Here is a 17,455-nt window from a genome sequence, read left to right as displayed (position 1 = left end):
AAAGTGGCAGAATCACCTCTCTGGACCTGCTGGCAACGCAGTTCCAAGCAAAAGATAATAGTCTAGAATAGGAGATGTTTTGTCACAGCAGAATGAATTATCTGGTACTCCATCTATTGTTGGCTTAGCCATCCTACAGCATGCATGGATAGCGTTGTCAATAAAGAATTCCCCTCAGCTTTTCTTTAAATGTCGAAGCCTTTAGTTTTCATAAGCCATAAAACTTTTAGAAAAAGCTCTGTGCACAGATGGTCATGGCACAGCAGGAATTAACAATATCTGTTCCAAGCTGGAAAGGCGTGGAATACTCTAGTTATTTTATCCGCATCTCCAAAATTTCAAAACACTTCCTCCCTTCCAGAAGGGAAATTGGTCATTTACCAGACTAATATTATTAGACATACACAGTGGTTTTGTAAAATTAAAAATAAAATATAAACTGTATTCTCATTTTCTAAAGGACATCCTAAATTTTAAGGCACCACGATTACATACTACTAAAGGACAGAGAAATAGATGTGGTCACAATCTGGAATATCTCAAGATTCATATCGGCAAAAGGCTGAACTCTCTGGCCCCAATCCCACAGAGCTCTAAAGTCAATAAATAGGCTCAATGAATTTCAAAACAGAGTGTTCAGCCCTGAGGTCTGCATTCCCAAGAATATCCCCAAATGTGGGAAACAGCCTTTTCCAGACCTGTCTCTTCAGAGGTGGGTCCAGAAGCACTAATAACAAGTGAGACAGTGGTTCTATGAGCTGGGTAACACACCTTGATATTCACAAGCAGAAACATACGGGGAAAAAAAAAAAATAAGTAATTGCTGTTGGGCAAGGTTATGTCCCATCCTCTCCTCTTCAGCTTACTCATCATTCCCATGAAAGAGAAAAGCAAAGTGGCAAAATGTCTAGGTAAACACAGCATCGTTCACAGACTATTTTTGGCACTGATGTGCAAACCAAGAATAGTGATGTAAAAGTACTACTCTGTATCTCTGAGCTAGGTGATACTGTCAGGTCTAAAAGAGAGCTGCCAGATTTTCAGCCATAAAAATTTTCATCTTAAGACAAGTTAATTTACTGCTTTAATTTTACTAGTTAGATACTGCTTTGTATCTTTCAGGACAGTGAGAAGGGAACTTGTCCCGGAAGTGGCTTAATACTTTTAAGGCTTGTGAGCCTAGAGGAAGCTGTGAAACAGTAACATAAGGAGCTTTTAGTATGGAAAAAATATTTAGATAGGAAGAAATTGAATGTTTTTTAATTAGAGTTGTCTCGCCTACAACTCACTGAAATCGGAGCACCTGGAAGGGTATATATACAGCTGTGCAAGTCTGGCAAAGAACCCTTTAACTTCCATACATAATTGTTTTTATTTCACTCCTTTACAGGACATCTATTGGAAAACATCTAAGAGCTGGACAAGAGAAGTGCAGCACATTAAAAGAAAAAAATCAACTGAATGATCCAAACAAAGCCAAGAATCCTGGTGCAAAGGAAAACGCAGGGACTCTGAAGACAAAGAAAACCTAAATCCCAATTGATATGAAATCGTAGGAGTAGGAATAAGAGAGAAAGGAAAGCAAAAGCAGAGTTTTCTAAATTGTGAAGGATAAGTCTGCTGAAACCGATGAGCCTGCCAGAACACCGGAGGAAGCCTCAGACTTCCTCTCTGAGGGACCTCTGAACCTACGGACCTGGACTTGCACAGTCTTCCTCTTACTGTGCATCTGCAGGAGAGAGCACCATGTACCTCAGCTGGGTTCACCAGCTGGCACCTTCTAATTTAGTTACCGGATATGATAACTTATAGTACTGGATGGAACCAGTGCTAAAAACTTACATGGATTCAAAGAATGACTGAACAAATTAATGGAAGAGAAAAATATTGAGCACTATGAAACACAAGGAGATGCCACTCGCAGCTCAGGGTGTCCCTGAGTCACAAATTGTTCAGGGCTAAGAAAGTTCAGGGAAGTATCATATGTGCTTACTTACATTCTTCCCCGATTTCTATTTTTGGCCTTATAATAGAAGGGGTTGGATGGATTTTTGGCCTGACCTAGCACGTGTGATCTTCTGTCCTTGTGCTACTAACCTTAGCCACGAATCTGCCTTCAACAGTCATTTTGAGGGTAGAAGTAATAACAACAACAACAAAAAGTAATGAATCACATTACTCCTGATATTAGACAGGATTTAGGCTGAGTTTTTTGATCCTGAGAACTCTGATTTCCTCGCAAACTGCAAGAGATCAGTTCCCACAATCTCCAGGTGCATGACAGACATCCCACTTGGGGAACTGAGCCTCCTGCCGTAACTCCGAGTAACGCCTGAAATATTATGGAACTGATATCAGAGCCTGTGTTTTCTGAATCAGGAAAGAGCCTTGATTCTTCATCCCTTGGATTGTGGACTATGCTGGAAGAGGGTACCAGCTCAAAGATGGCACGTTACTGACCGGGAGTTGGCAGAGTAATTCAGAGTGTGGATGCTCAACACCAGCAGCAGAGTATTTCCATGGTGTCCTGTAGGCACCACAGGATGCACAACAGCCTGCCACAAAAGGTAATATCTACCATGTTGGCAGTGTCTTCTAAAACCCATTTTTTCTGGCTGACAGAAGAGGTAACATAAAATCCACCTGAATTTGAAAACGTGGTTCATTTTTAATATGGAATGGAGCTTGGTCTCTTTTCTTCCAAAAGCATTTTAGCCAGAACGGAAATTGTGCTTTAAGTTTATCACCAACAAAATGAAACCTGACATGTCTGAAATTCAGGACGAGACTTCCCAGCACTTATCTACGTGTACCTGTGTCTGCTTCTAGTAGCCCAGAGGCCTGGACACATGCAATTCAAATGAATAAACAACAAGGATCTGATTATTTTTTGTTTTAAAGTAAGAGAATGACCCCTACTAGAAAACACGCAAATTAAGGAAGTCACCCCTACTAGAAAATATGCAACAAGCTTATGCTAATATTTTTAAATTCATGAAGAATCATATACAACCAAAAACCTTGGCATTTCACCTGAGATGAAGGAACTGAACCACTTATAACATCTACATCATTCCTTTCTGAGAGCAGTTCACTTCTGAGAGATCAGATAGGTTTACTAACATTTCTGAGCATTTTCTAGGGATTAATAAAAGATTTTCTGCAAACAAACACTAAGAAATTTAATTTCATTACTTGAGATGGCTTTCCCTACAGAGATGACTATCACACAATACTTATCTTCCTATGAAGTTTTCACAGGGACAAGGTACTTGTATCTTAGCAGAAGGAAAGGATCCGGACAATGACATTGCCTCCCCCCCTATATATGCACCTTTATTCCAGCCATGTCTAGCTTTGCCAAAGTTCTTTTACCAGGAGATAAAAATGCATTTTTCTTTGTCAGGGAAGACACACACTGTCACAAGTTTTGGCTCTGCACTGCCTTCAATAGTATTCAACACACTGTAAGATCAGATGTGATTAGGGGAAGTCTCCTTTGTGTGCAAAGTTATCCCATCAGTTCAAAAGCCAATATTTTCATCCTCCAAAATAAAATAATTCTTAATATTTAATATTGTCCAACACCTTTTCTTTCTGGTTATCTAAGAAGGTCCTGCATGAATTTTGTAGTTTGAAATCCAAATTAATGACCCAGGCAATATACTTACTTTCTTTTTGTTTCCATCCTCATCTATACATTCTCTGACAGGGTCTGAAAGAGAAACGGGTATCTTTTAGCCATCTCAATCCCTTATGCAGCCTTTTCAGTAAGTGGTGGTCACGAAAACGCAGAATTGCTTGCTTAAAAATGTGACATAGGAGGTAAGAAAGTTTTTTTTTGGTGTTAGAATGTGAGAATCCCCACCTGAAGACTGCAGGAATTTGTCCAAAGTGTACAAGTTTAAGTGAAATTCTGCTAGCATTACCTGACTTCTGCAATGATGTTGGTCCCAAAATACACTGTGAGCAATAGGCAGGCTGTAATTCCACAGCACTCCTGGTACTGACATACAGCTCTGCCCAGATGGTACTTAAAAGAAGCTTTTAGCTCTGAGGCAGGTTCCAGCCTTACTGCTGAATCTTGTGATGAATTGTGATGAATATATCTGGTAATTAGCAGGCAATGAGGATTTGCACACCCATGCACACACCCATTTATTAAATGCAGAAAGATAAATACAGCGAGTATTTGTAAGATGAGATTTGTCAGCAACTAGCCTAAGTATGAAAATAGCTGCAATAAGAATACCCCAATTCAGTTTCATTAATGTTCAGGCATTACTATGATGGGCAGTTTTTTATATGATCAGCTAGATGGTCACAAGGCACCCACTGAATTGCAGTTTCTATTTTTACGTGCTCTCATAACACACCTAAAGGTATATGGAAAGTAATTTCATATAAGTACTATGGTATCACAATGTGATAAGCACCGTCTAGGAAATTAAAACTCTGACTAGCAAACTCTTTATATAATACTGTACTATGCTAGTATATATGGGCTATGTGTTCTGTCTTTTCCAGTTCAAGTAATGCATTTTGAAAGCATTTAGGAAATCTTTTAAACCTTTTTAATAGTATTATTTTTGGTACATTTCCATACATAAAGTAAGACTCCCTCCGTACAAGAAATCCAACTGTATGAGTCTGGAGGGGAAAATTATACTTTACAGATTGTAAGAAACTTAAATAAAACAAAACAAAACACACACACACAAAAAAGAACGTAGTTTCCCACCCTGTAGAAAAGGCTTTACTATCAGCAAAAGGGAGAGCTAAATTTTTCAGTTTTAGGTGTCTAACATAAGACACCTATCATTCAAGTTTTTGAGCATACTCTTTTCTTTTGTTGTTGGAAAAGCTTTCATAAAAATACAGAGCTTTCACCTCTAGTACCAATAGGTTATAGCACAGATTGCAATAAGAAAATAGTTACTGGTTTCAAATTCCTGCTCCCCATCCTATATCTTGGATCAATGTAATTTAGGGCAAGAAAAATCACATATTTTACAGTGTGAGGAGAGGAAATGCATCTTTAAAAGCTTATTTTAAAAGAAAAGAAAGAAAATGGCAGCTGTTTAAATCTAGAAAATGGCAGCTGTTTGATGCTCTGGAGAGATTTAAAATGCCAGAAGTGATCCCAGTGGAGACTGATCGGATATCTCTAAGCTGGACTGTGCACACTCTGCAACTTCCTCATTCTTAGTGGTACTTGGCTCTGAAAAAAAGTCCACTTATTTTAATGGAGACATAACTAAGCCCTAGTAAAGCTGGTAAAAACCTGTGCAATGACTAACATGATGAGACAGTGGTTTGTTGAGAGAACACGTAGATACTATTGTAATAGAAATAACAACAACAATATGAGCAATAAGTTTACATACACACAGATCAAGGAGGCAAAAGTAGTAAAACACTGTCTGGAGTTGAAGTAAGTTTCCTTAGATATGGGTCCTTGCTATCTACAAATAAATAAATGTTCGTTTAAAACATCTTACACATTTTTTTCCCCCAGTATTTGTTATCCTGGAAAAGTTAATTCTTTCTTATTCTTTTCTATTCTTATTTTTCTTCCTTACACTTTCATTGAATTCTGTGTAGATATTCACATAATAACGTAACATAACTTACCCATGCACACTTTTTTGATAAATTCACTATTTAGTGTGACCATAGTGGTTAAGTCTTCAAAATTCTGAAGCTTCATGATTCTGTTAGCAGCTGATGGCCCAGTCAAAGTCCTTAGTTGCTCTTCATCATACCTGTCCCCAATTCCAATTGGAAACAGGGATACCCCTAGCAAAAGAAAAGAAAGGGTTTTAAATGGGCAATGAACAGGAGAATGAGGTCTTTGTTGTATTTTTTTTTTTCATTTGCTTCTTAAAAAAAAAAAGAATTAGGAAAAGTTGTTTTCCAACATTTAATTTCCATATTTTACTTGCATTACTCCCTCCCTAGGCTAAAGTCAATTAAGAGCAGAAATGCAGATTCTCTAATCACAGTGTTAGCTTCAATGAGCTCTATTAGTCCCAAGCATAATATGATCATGTATGGTCAACAAAATGCAGCTGAAGATTTAATGACAGCATCTTCACTTTTTTTTTTAAATGTAAAAAAAAAAAAATCTCAGTATGTTGGGGGCTTTCTTCACTTACGTGGCAATTGGATTATTTTCAAGTCATTTAATTAAAAAATAATAGTTGTTATTTAGTTCATGCCTTATTCGATAGCTCCCAAAGCAGCCTGCAAAGGAAGTACCTCGGCTGAAACCCTGAGGAAGCTGAGGTACAGAGACTACAGCCAGAAAAGAAAAAAATATAACACGGTGCACATTGATACCAAAAGCATATTGCTGTCAGTGCAGAATCCGATCAAATCTTCTGTCTGTTTATTATTATTACAGTGGACCTTTCAGGATTCACTGTACTGCAACAGTGTTGAATTTATAACATTAGATCACGTTTCTGGCATCCTCATCTATTCACAAGAACTGGGAAAATGAAATGCCACTAATTTGTGAAGCCTATGGAAGCTGTTCAGCTTAAATTGTAGATTGGTCCTGAATTTACCAGTATTTCAGAGGCATCTTCATCAGGCAGATTTTGCTCAGGTCTGTTTCTTACCAGAACATGACACACAGTAAGTCCATACCGGTGAACTTATAGGAACATACCAGTGCCTTAATTTCTCATCGTTTGTTCTAGTGTATTACTTAAAAAGCAACAACTCTGCTTAAAAAATAGCGACAGGGAAACAAGATTTACTGTTCATCCTTGCAGAAAGTGCAGCTGCCTCCACAGTGTCTTCTGATCTCCCAGACACGATGACTATGGCGACCTTCGAGGCGCTGGGCCTCCCTCCATGGGATTCTGACATCGCGTTCTGAACTACAAAATCAATGGCTTTTCCTAAGAAGCAATGAATAGATAAATGAAAGTTATGACAGGAAACTCATGCAAGGCTTTAAAACTAACTCTTACTTTATATTAGTAAGTTATCAGTACTGGAAAATACTTCTTAAAGGAGTTTTAGCGTCCGCTTTATTGCTGCCTCACAAAAGGTCTCAGCTATTAAGAACCTACCAATACTATTAATACTCTGAAGTAATGGGAATTTTACTGCCTTTCCTTAGCCACGAGGATAGTTATGCTCCTTACTTTAGCAGTTACCTTCTCTGAAGTATTACCACTGGCTACACAAAAGGAAAGATGATATTGTAGAAGAATATGTACTTATTTCCCAATTGCAGAACAACAGTGACATCCAGTGGTTATATGATCTACAACTTCACACCGTTGAATTGTACACACAAGTTGCTCAGCTCCCAGAGAAGATCTAGTCCTTCCATCATTCGGTCAACTTTTTCTATGGGTATGAAGGTATCTTGTCCCTCCCTGCTACCAGCAACTTCTCTCAAATCTAGACTCGGACTAACCCACACTATAACAGGGTGATCCATATTTAAAAAAAAAAATCCCAACAAAACAACACAACCAGCCAAACAATAAACCCCAACAACCATCAAACCCCATAAAACACATGAATCAAATCACAATTTAAAAAAAAAAAACAACAAAACAACACAACCAGTCAAACAATAAACCCCAACAACCAAGAAAACCCATCAAACCCCATAAAATACATGAATCAAATCACAGACTGGCTTGAATGGGTAGCTGCTGCCCTTTTATTTAACATCTGTGAGCACTCAGGCAAATTTTTGTTCAAAATCATGACCTCAGCAAGAGAGCTATTTGCTATTACTTGCACTTAGATATGTATTTGCACAAATATTTATCCTGGGAATGATGATAGGGAGCTTTCTTAAAAGCTCTTTTGGACTTGGAAGTTATCAGGTCAGGAAGCAGCAATGATACCATGTGACTGATGTGATATTCAGGGCAAACAGTAAATGGTGAATAACAAATACCTGAAAAACTAGTTCCTCTGAGTAACCTGCAAGGCCTGTGGAGCAGAAATGTGCTTGCCTGAGAAATTCACTGAGTAATTTTAAATAACAAACACATTTGTAAAACAGTGGGAGTCAGATTGTAGACAATTCACCAGCACACTGCCAAAATACCTTAGCAGACCTGAGCATTTTGCACCTCATGTCTTCTTTCAACACTCACCCCTTTTCATTGGAAAAGCAAAGATCCTTTTCTCAAGCTGCTACAAGCATGGACCACCTCCAGGAAGCTCCCTCAGCACATTCACAAGTGATAACATGGCTACAGCAACTGGATATTCTGGAAGGCTTTAATTAGGCTTTCAGGAAGAATTTATTCCTTGGAAGAATCTAGCCCAGAATAGGTATCTGAAAAAAGCCCAGATGTTTCCTTTGCCACAGTACTGGTTTGAAGGTCCCGTTCCCTTCTCAGTTACCATTGCTTCCCTGTCCTTTACTGTTGTCTCATAGGCCTTATAGCCCCCAACTGTCTCATATCCCCTTCCCACCTTATCCAGAGACCTCTTCTTCCTCATTGGCCCATTATCACTATTTCCTCCCCAGAGCCTTAGTCTCATCTTCATGTGTCATCTCTCCACACAGACGTCCACAGCTAAAGAGAAGACCTAAGACCCACCAGGAACTGCGACCAGGCCCTCTCATACCCACCGGAGGAACAGGATTCACATCAGCTTTTCCCCCTATGAGCTTCCATCCATCATGCACCGTTAACCTCCACTAACAATCTTCTGTCTAGACAGGGTCACGTATTTCTCTAAGGAATAGTTTTCAAATTGAAAGATGCATGTTTGTTTAAATCAAATGATCTTTGGAAATGTCAATTACTATCAGAAGGTAAAAAAAAAATAAATTTGTATATATATATATAGATATCTATCTCAAATCATTACTAGTTGGGTGATGGCAATTCCATTTCACAAATTTTTCCTGACCAGAAAAATTTAACTAACCCCAGGAATAACTCACGTCCTATACAGCTCTCTCACAATCATTGCTACAAAGGGTTTTGCTTTCCAGTAGTTACTCTGTATGTCTGCAGAGATACATGTTAGATGCAGAATGGCATGTTACCTATTCAAATTGAAAGATGCATGTTTGTTTAAATCAAATGATCTTTGGAAATGTCAATTACTATCAGAAGGTAAAAAAAAAATAAATTTGTATATATATATAGATATCTATCTCAAATCATTACTAGTTGGGTGATGGCAATTCCATTTCACAAATTTTTCCTGACCAGAAAAATTTAACTAACCCCAGGAATAACTCACGTCCTATACAGCTGTCTCACAATCATTGCCACAAATGGTTTTGCTTTCCAGTAGTTGCTCTGTATGTCTGCAGAGATACATGTTAGATGCAGAATGGCATGTTACCTATAAATAACTAAGGGATTAAAAAAAAAAAATTAATATGACTATATTGCAGTCTCTAAGATTGCTTCAGGATGGTCACTGTGCCAGAAAATTGACTCATTTCCCTTTTGTCCTATAAATAATTGCTAAAAAAAAAAAAAAAAAAAGTATTTCAGGTTTTAACCTCCAAATATTGTAGCTTAAACTTTTGCACAGTAAGAATCACAAATGATTTTTCATTCATTTTTGAAAAGTACTTGGAATTTCTGTGTTTGTCTTTCTTTAATGACCCTTTGACTTTTGTGTGGTTGGTGTGGTCACCAGCTGCTCCAGCTCCATCTTTCTCCCATTAATTCTGAAAATTTTCAGAAACTTCCATACATACCTGTAAACTGGAAAATCCATTATTTTCATAATTTCTAATAAAGAAATCAAGTTCCTTTGTAATAGAACCAAGGACTATTTCAAAGTCCCCCAAAAACAATTACTCAATTTAAAGCATGGAAAATTTGTTTTAGTGTACTAAAAACTCTTTGGATTTCTCCCCATATTTTGAAGCCAGCCCAAGAGAAAAGAGCCAGGTGTCTGAAGAGATGATCAAATGAACACTTTTGCCCTGCTAGAGGGATTCAGAAAGTCACCATTCCGAGCTGGATGGCTGTCCCTTCTCAGCTATGCCTCTCTACATCTCACCAGGGAGGGTAATACCAAAATCCTCAGAGGTCACAATAAAAAAGTATTGACTGCTGATAAACCAACCAACTTGAACATTTTCTTACTACTGGGCTGCAATGGAACAGTAATCTGCAATTTTCATACCAGTAAAAGAAACCTAAAATGTTTACACTGAAATAAATATCACCAAGCTATATTAAGATTGGAAAGTGTGCACACATCTTGGTCACAATTAAAGTAGGTTTACAATTACTAGGTCTGAGCCACACATTCTTCTGCCTTTATGATACCACTTGTCTTGTACACCCCTTCACTGGCTGACATCTGAGCCACTGCCAGCTCCACTCCAGCTTGCTCTGACAGGTCGTGGAAGGTGATTCTACCCCTCTACTCTGCGCTCATGAGACCCAACCTGGAGTACTGTGTCCAGCTCTGGAGTCCTCAACATAGAAAGGACATGGACCTGTTGGAGTGGGTCCAGCAGAGGGCCACAAAGAGGATCAGAAGGATGGAGCACCTCTGCTATGAGGACAGGCTGAGAGAGCTGGGGTTGTTCAGCCTGGAGAAGAGAAGGCTCCAGGGAGACCTTAGAGCAGCCTTCCAATATCTGAAGGGAGCTACAGGAGAGCTGGGGAGGGACTCTTTGTCAGGAAGGGTAGTGACAGGTCAAGGGGTAACGGTTTTAAATGGGAAGAGGGGAGATTTAGATTAGATCTCAGGAAGAAATCCTTTGCTGTGAGGGTGGTGAGACACTGGAACAGGTTGCCCAGAGAAGCTGTGGCTGCCCCATCCCTGGAGGGGTTCAAGGCCAGGCTGGATGGGGCTTGGAGCAACCTGCTCTGGTGGGAGGTGTCCCTGTCCAGGGCAGGGGGGTTGGAACTAGATGATCTTTAAAGTCCTTTCCAACTCTAACCATTCTATGATACCTACAAACACTGTAGATGCATTTCTGGCTGTGTGAGTACCACAGTGAGCTGCTGGCAGAAGGAAGGATCCCCTTCTCCATGTGGGCCCAGTCCCCTGCAGCCAGGACTACTGCCCACCTGGCCACCCAGCCAGCTACCTCAGGCAACTCACCCTGTCTGAAAAATCACCATTCCCCAAAAAAGTGCATCATTCTCAGCCATTTTTGCCCTTCCCCTCAGCTTGCTGAAGGCCCAGTGTGTGCCCCTTCCCCACAGAAGGAAGGCAGGGCAAGTGTGCAGCACCGAGGTCGCAGGGGGCCAGGCCCTTCTGAGGTAGCTCGCTCTTAAATCTCTTCAGTTGTATGGGACCACACCATCACCCATTTATTTCAGTGATGGACCCTAGAGGAAAACAAATGCTAATAGAAAATACCCTAAATCCTGCTCCATAAAGCAACAAAACAATTTTTTTTTGTCTTTAAAGCAAATCTGACAGTGGCCAAAACATCATTTGCTAGCATTGACAAGGGGTATTATACAAACCCCAGTGAAGTGAATGGGAGGTTTGTTACGACCCTTAAGGGTTATGCACTTTTAAGGATTTTCACTGTGTGTGCACGTGACCCCAAGTCCAAAATAGCAGTCAACATGTTCCCGCATGCTGAACAGAGGAGTAAATTATGTTAGTCAAGTGTATTATTGTTACAAATGGTTTCTGTTTCTCACATACACAATGCACGATCAAAAAAAAAAAAAAAAAGGGCAAGAAATGGACTTTGGAAGCAGAATGACTTCTATACTCAGGTGTATTTTAGGCATTAGGCATACAACCCATGAGAAATCAAGATGGAAGTCTCAAAGCCAAAAGTCTTCATCGCATACAGTAGAATAACAGAGCTGAGCGCAGCGTGACATACAATAAAACAATCTGCTCCCAAAGGCAGTGGATGGGATGAGGAATGTGTGTCTGGTTGTCTGTCCCTGACCTCCTGCCTCCTCTTCTCCTACTGCCTCCTGACACGTTAGGCTTATGCTGGCCCTGACAGATTTTAACGGCCACAATTAATTTCACACATGCACACATACACCCCCTTCCCAAATTTGACTATCTGGATAACAAAAGTCCTAGCTTGCAGGAGCAAGCAGCCTTTCAGTTCAGTCGGTGGGGCATCATTGTTAGTCATAGGGCATGTCCAGAGAAATATACAAATAAATAAATAAAATTAAAAAAAAATAAAATTATCTAATAGACTACTTTAGAAAGGGCAGGTCACTCCAAAGGCTGCCACTACAGCACAGCACCTTCTCCCCATCTTTCAGTGCTGATACACTCCTCACTACACTATAGAGTACGAAACAAAAGTCATGTTTGGAATAATCATTAAAGCAAAACCAACAGAAGATATCCTACAGAGATGGGGGGAGAAATGGAGAAGGGATGGCATCACTGCATGGTCTTCTCCTCTCAGCTAAGACCAGGAACATTTGATGCTGAGTTTCTGATAGTCAGGAAAGGCTTTGTAAGAACCTTTTTTCTGGTTGCCTTATACAAGACCAGCCAGACTTGTATTCTGAAGTAATAATTCAAAATAGTTCACGTAGAGGATCCTGCAAGGACTAAAGGCTGATTAAATGGACATAAGCAAGCTTTAAGGACAAAAGACAATCTCTTGAATTGGGTTGGAGGTGTTTACTTGGATCTACAGGGAATTATACTAGATTCTGCCTTATTGAATAATTTCATTAATGTTTTGGATAAAGGAAGACAAATGTGTCAAAACGCACGCTAATCTGAATCACAGATATTAGACTGGGAGCAATTTTGAACATCACGGAATGAACTGAAAGAACACAAGGTGCCCTAGAAACATTTGAAATACATCCAAGAAATAAAAAAAAAAAGCAAGATTCATCCCAGAATTAGACAATCTGGAGGAAAATAAACCAACGCACAGACATTTAATGGATTTGGTAGGTGCCTCAGGGAAGGCAGAAACTGCTTAAAAGCAACCCTTTGCAATTATTTTCTTTAATTTTGTCTGAAACGAGGAGTAAAACATAAAGCCCCCACGAGGGTCTGTGGAGTTGTGACAGACAGGGGATTCCAGTTAGGCGGAGGTTCCTGCCGGGAACTTGTGAATCAGCGCCTTAAGTGGCCTCAATGGTTTCACTAACACTTCTGCAACATCTCAACCAAAAAAAGAAAAAGTACCACAAGAGGTCTTAATCACCCACAAATACTGAAAGCTGCCTGGGAAAGAAGTGAAAAAGAAACGGCTCCTTTGTACTTAAATTGCTACAGAAAAAGACAACACTACCTGGACTGTGGATAGTGCAGGTTGCATTTATTTAATCAAGGACTTGTCTAATCAGGAGTCCACCATGATTGTTTCTTAAGCTGGTCTTTATATCTAAATTTAGGGTCTTGACTTGACATTGAATTGGGTTTTTTAAACTGAACATAGCAGATTGTTTTAATTTTGAAACAAATTAGCTATTTCAAACTGATCCCACAAATGGATGTTTTAATAATTCTGGGTCAATTCTTACCACACTGATATTCTGGCATTAACCTGTGCCAATTAACGGAATGGCTCAACTCTTCATGAACAGCACAGATCTGTCAATCCAACAGTCCACCACCACTGAAAGGAGCAGGCTATGAGGCCCCAGACCCTCTCCCCTCTGCTTTCCTGGCTCTGCAGGTCACAAATCCTGCATTTCTCTTACCACCAAGGGGTTCTGATGATCCCGGTTCTCCACCAGGACTACATCCAACTCACAAACCTTGTAAGAAAAGAACTAAAAAAACAAGCAAGCAAACAAAAAAACCTGGCAGGACAGTGAATTAAAACAGCTCAGGGAAGAGACTAGTAGGCACACAAAGTTGGCTTCAGAAAGGAGCTTTTCACCACCAATTCAGAAACAGCAGTGGGGGAGCAAGTGAGGAAGACTTCTCTCTTTCAGTGGATGGGAGCTCTTAGATCAAGGCAGCTGCTGGCATGGGTGGGCATTTGGGGCAAGATTTTGAAAAATGCATAGAATGCATCACTCAGGACAGAGATCCAAATAAAGAAAAGTGCTATGGTGGGCCTTTGCTTCCCAAACCACAGTGGATGGTTAGAAAGGATATATTTATACCTTCTTAATCATGACAGGCAAAGCTGGATGTTTCCATTCAAATGCGTTAATAATTATAGACAGTTTCAGCAAAAAATATTTAAAATATTTAAGATTTTTTTCCTAAGGTGGGGGGAGAAACACACATTTCTTTCCCTGATAATGTTTTTAATACAGTTGAGACACATAGATCCTGCTTCCTCCACATTTTGAGTCAGAGGCAGGCAGTGGGCACGGAAAACATCAGCCCAAATGAGCTACTTTTACTAATGGTCTAAGCAAGCAAAATCATGTTTTTATAAAGTGTTAAGCGGTATTTACTGTAGGGATTGCTCAACGTGCTCCCTATGACTCTCCTAAATACCTATGAATGCTGAACGGAGGCATGTTTATGTGATTCTCAGTTCTCTTGCATAGATCACTGAATCTGGATGAACGAAGGATTATATGGCCAGCTCTTGGTTGCAGTTAGTGTTTTGTGGTTTTGCTTTGTTTTTTTTTATTTTCTTCAGTTATTTCTTGTGTAAAGTTGCACACAATTTCATGATGTTGGAATATCCCCAGAGCTCCTCCATAGGTTACTTGAGCCAAAATTTGCCTGATGTTATCATATTGCATAAGCATGGGAAAGCTTTGTGGTATAGGCTGCTCTTTTTTGTTCTGCCTACACCCTCAAGTACTTTGTAGTTTTTAATTATTTCTTACTCATAAAACTCTCCTGGAGTTTCCTTATGGTTAAATGAAACAGAAAAGGGAATGCTTTCTGCAGTAAGACTTCTGTGGCAATGGCAACAGACCCTACAGGTGCTCTCTGCACATAATAGCTTTTTTTGACTGAAATAGGATGATTTGGATCAGAAAAGATTGAATAAGGGCTACACCAGGATTGTGTTTCTACAACAGGGAAGCCAGCACAAAATGGGAAACAACAGTGTTGGTCACAATATTTTTGATAGGTAAATCCTGATCAAACCCTTCATAGGCTAGAAAAGATTTCCAAAGCTACCTAGGGAGGTGCAGCATCCAGACTGAGCCACCTACACTTTTTAAGCAGCCCCTGCATTTTGAGAGGCCCGAGCACAGACAGGATGACATGAATGACCATGCGTTTCCCATGGATGCCGAGTCTCCTTACACAGTCAGCCCAATTCACACACATTACAAGGTGCAGGAGAGGACCACAGTGACTTATTTTCATTACTTCATTTGGGAGGAACTACTTCTGCTCTATTCCATTTTGGTTCATTATACCACATCCCTCATTGTGGTCTCTGAGCATTTTCCAATGAGACATAAACAAATCACTAACGAGTATGTCATGTGGCTGCCTCTCCCATTTCATTTCCCAAAGGCCATGTTTTCTCTGTTTATCCTGTAATTCAGTGTGGCTTACTATGCACATTACATGGAAGGCTTCACGAAACTTATCTATTTGTACGTAACAATTTATCCCACAACGAGCCTATAGAAGTCTCATCAGCCATCTGGTATTTTTATTTCTCCAGGCTGAGAAAGCAATCATGGCTAATCCTCCTGCGAACTATGGAAGTCAGGTTTTATTTCTCACTTTTCTGTACCAATAACTCTTTACAGTCTTAAGTAGGCCAAAGACCCTAAAAATCTGTGTATTCCTCAACTCTTATAGGACCCAAATGCTAGGTGGCTGCCAGAGCAAATGTGGTTCTAGTCCAGAAGGACAAAATTCTCAGGGTATCTGGTGAAAGATCAGACATGCTGTAGGAGAATCATTTTTTGCTGAACCCTACAACTGATACATGTGTGTGTACTGAATTTCCACAGACCCAGTGGGAAATCTGTGTTATGTTTTAGCACGTGAAAACTGAAGTGGACATGTTTTTTCAGGATGCAGTTGATGATGCTTCACAAGTAACTCTTCAGCTAAGGTGCCACCTCAGGCAATCCTTGCTCCCTGGCACCATCCCCTTGCCCCCAGGACCAAGTCCTTGGGGGAACTGAACCACCCAGAATATAACTACTGTTTTGCTGAGTTATTTTCCAACTACCTCGGTTACACTGGCTCTAGCACAGAGTAACAAACATCTGGAGAGGGCAGCTATTGAAGTCAGCATAAGCAGTTCTGCTGCTAAACGTCTAATCAACTAATTGATGCTGAAAGGTTAGTGATCAAAGTCTTTACTTCTTAATTACGTTTTGCTTGCTTGGAAGATAATGAATGCAAATCTTGAGAATGACTTCAAGGCTAAAAAGAAGCAGGTCTTCTTCTTTCCCAAACGCACTAAGATAAACCCCAATTCAAGTATCCTACGGATATATTTTAATAACGAAAATTGAACCTTTACCAAGAAATGCACATATAGGAAAGATATGACTGAACTAAAAAATAACCTGGGACTCCTACTGCAGAAGACTACCACAACAGCACTGACATAAATCGGTGACTTGGGGCCAGGCTATATTTAGCATTTCTGGTTTAGTTTTTTTTTTCCCCCCTCTTGTTTAAACATCAAGATCCACGTAATCACTCACCCAGTCTGGTAGGACCTTGCTCCCTTTGTTGAATTGAGTGCACCATCTCTACAAGCTTTCCGGTCTCTTGAGGCATGTTCCATGAAATTTCTATATTGTTTTCCCTGGCATACTGGAGAACTGACACATGAATTGAAGTATTGCCTGAAGCAGAAAATAAACATTTTAAGCAGTGCATACGGATGTCTTAAAATAAATCTAAAGGATACATTATGGTTGTGTTTTACATTAAGCACAACTAGACGGCGATTTTCCAGAGTGTGAAAGCTGCATTTTCAATCAAAAGATCAAAACTGAGCTATTCCCAGGTGAAAAAATATGCAAGTACTGCTCGAAACAGTTGCTTTTCTGTCAGGAATCTGCATGCAGTATTATACCTCAGATCAGTTTGATCACGTTTGGAGAATGTCACTTTATTGATCTCCAAATATTATTTCTTTTCCATTTTAAAATTGTTTTCTTTTTTATGTGCACATTGTTTTGCAAGAGAGGTAGCTTGATGCCCCAAATTTTTCTGATGGGCCATATTTCCTGGTTGACTACATTTCCTGCACATTTCCCTGTCACAGATCACTTGAGTGTCATGCATCAGGCTGCAGCATGGGACATGGTGCACCCAGGGAGCATGACCTGCAAAGGGGAATGAAGACAAATTCCAAGCTCTGCTATTCTCTGACCTGGTTCTGCTTATACATTATGTAAGAAGTATGAATAAAACTATTGACAGAGGGTTGATATAGATAGATAATTAATATCAGACTTGCCGAATTGAATTGGGCAACACACAGTTTCTAGTGATTGGCTTTACCTCTCTTCATGATCTTAGAAGGACTTCTACTGGATACTTTTATATGTAGCATACTATTCTTTATCAATGCTTGGTTAAACATTTAGGAATAAAGTCAATAATAATTGCAATT

The 17,455-nt window shown here is 39.7% G+C and overlaps 1 protein-coding gene across 1 annotated transcript in view; it reads right to left on the bottom strand.

Moving 5' to 3' along the window:
- VWF (von Willebrand factor) overlaps window positions 1-17,455 on the bottom strand; it is a 161,910-nt gene that overhangs the window by 58,873 nt on the left and 85,582 nt on the right. Inside the window, exons 30-33 of the mRNA XM_014938407.1 lie at window positions 16,536-16,679; window positions 6,768-6,911; window positions 5,635-5,799; window positions 3,672-3,715 (exon numbers count right to left, since the gene is read on the bottom strand). Coding sequence (XP_014793893.1) covers window positions 3,672-3,715; window positions 5,635-5,799; window positions 6,768-6,911; window positions 16,536-16,679 — 497 coding nt within the window. The remainder of the gene's footprint in view (window positions 1-3,671; window positions 3,716-5,634; window positions 5,800-6,767; window positions 6,912-16,535; window positions 16,680-17,455) is intronic.

This window comes from Calidris pugnax, unplaced genomic scaffold, assembly GCF_001431845.1.
Source record: "Calidris pugnax isolate Ruff unplaced genomic scaffold, ASM143184v1 scaffold47, whole genome shotgun sequence".
Lineage (NCBI taxonomy): Eukaryota > Metazoa > Chordata > Aves > Charadriiformes > Scolopacidae > Calidris > Calidris pugnax.
The sequence above is the reverse complement of the archived record's forward strand: the minus strand, read 5'-3'. Positions and strand labels throughout refer to the sequence as shown.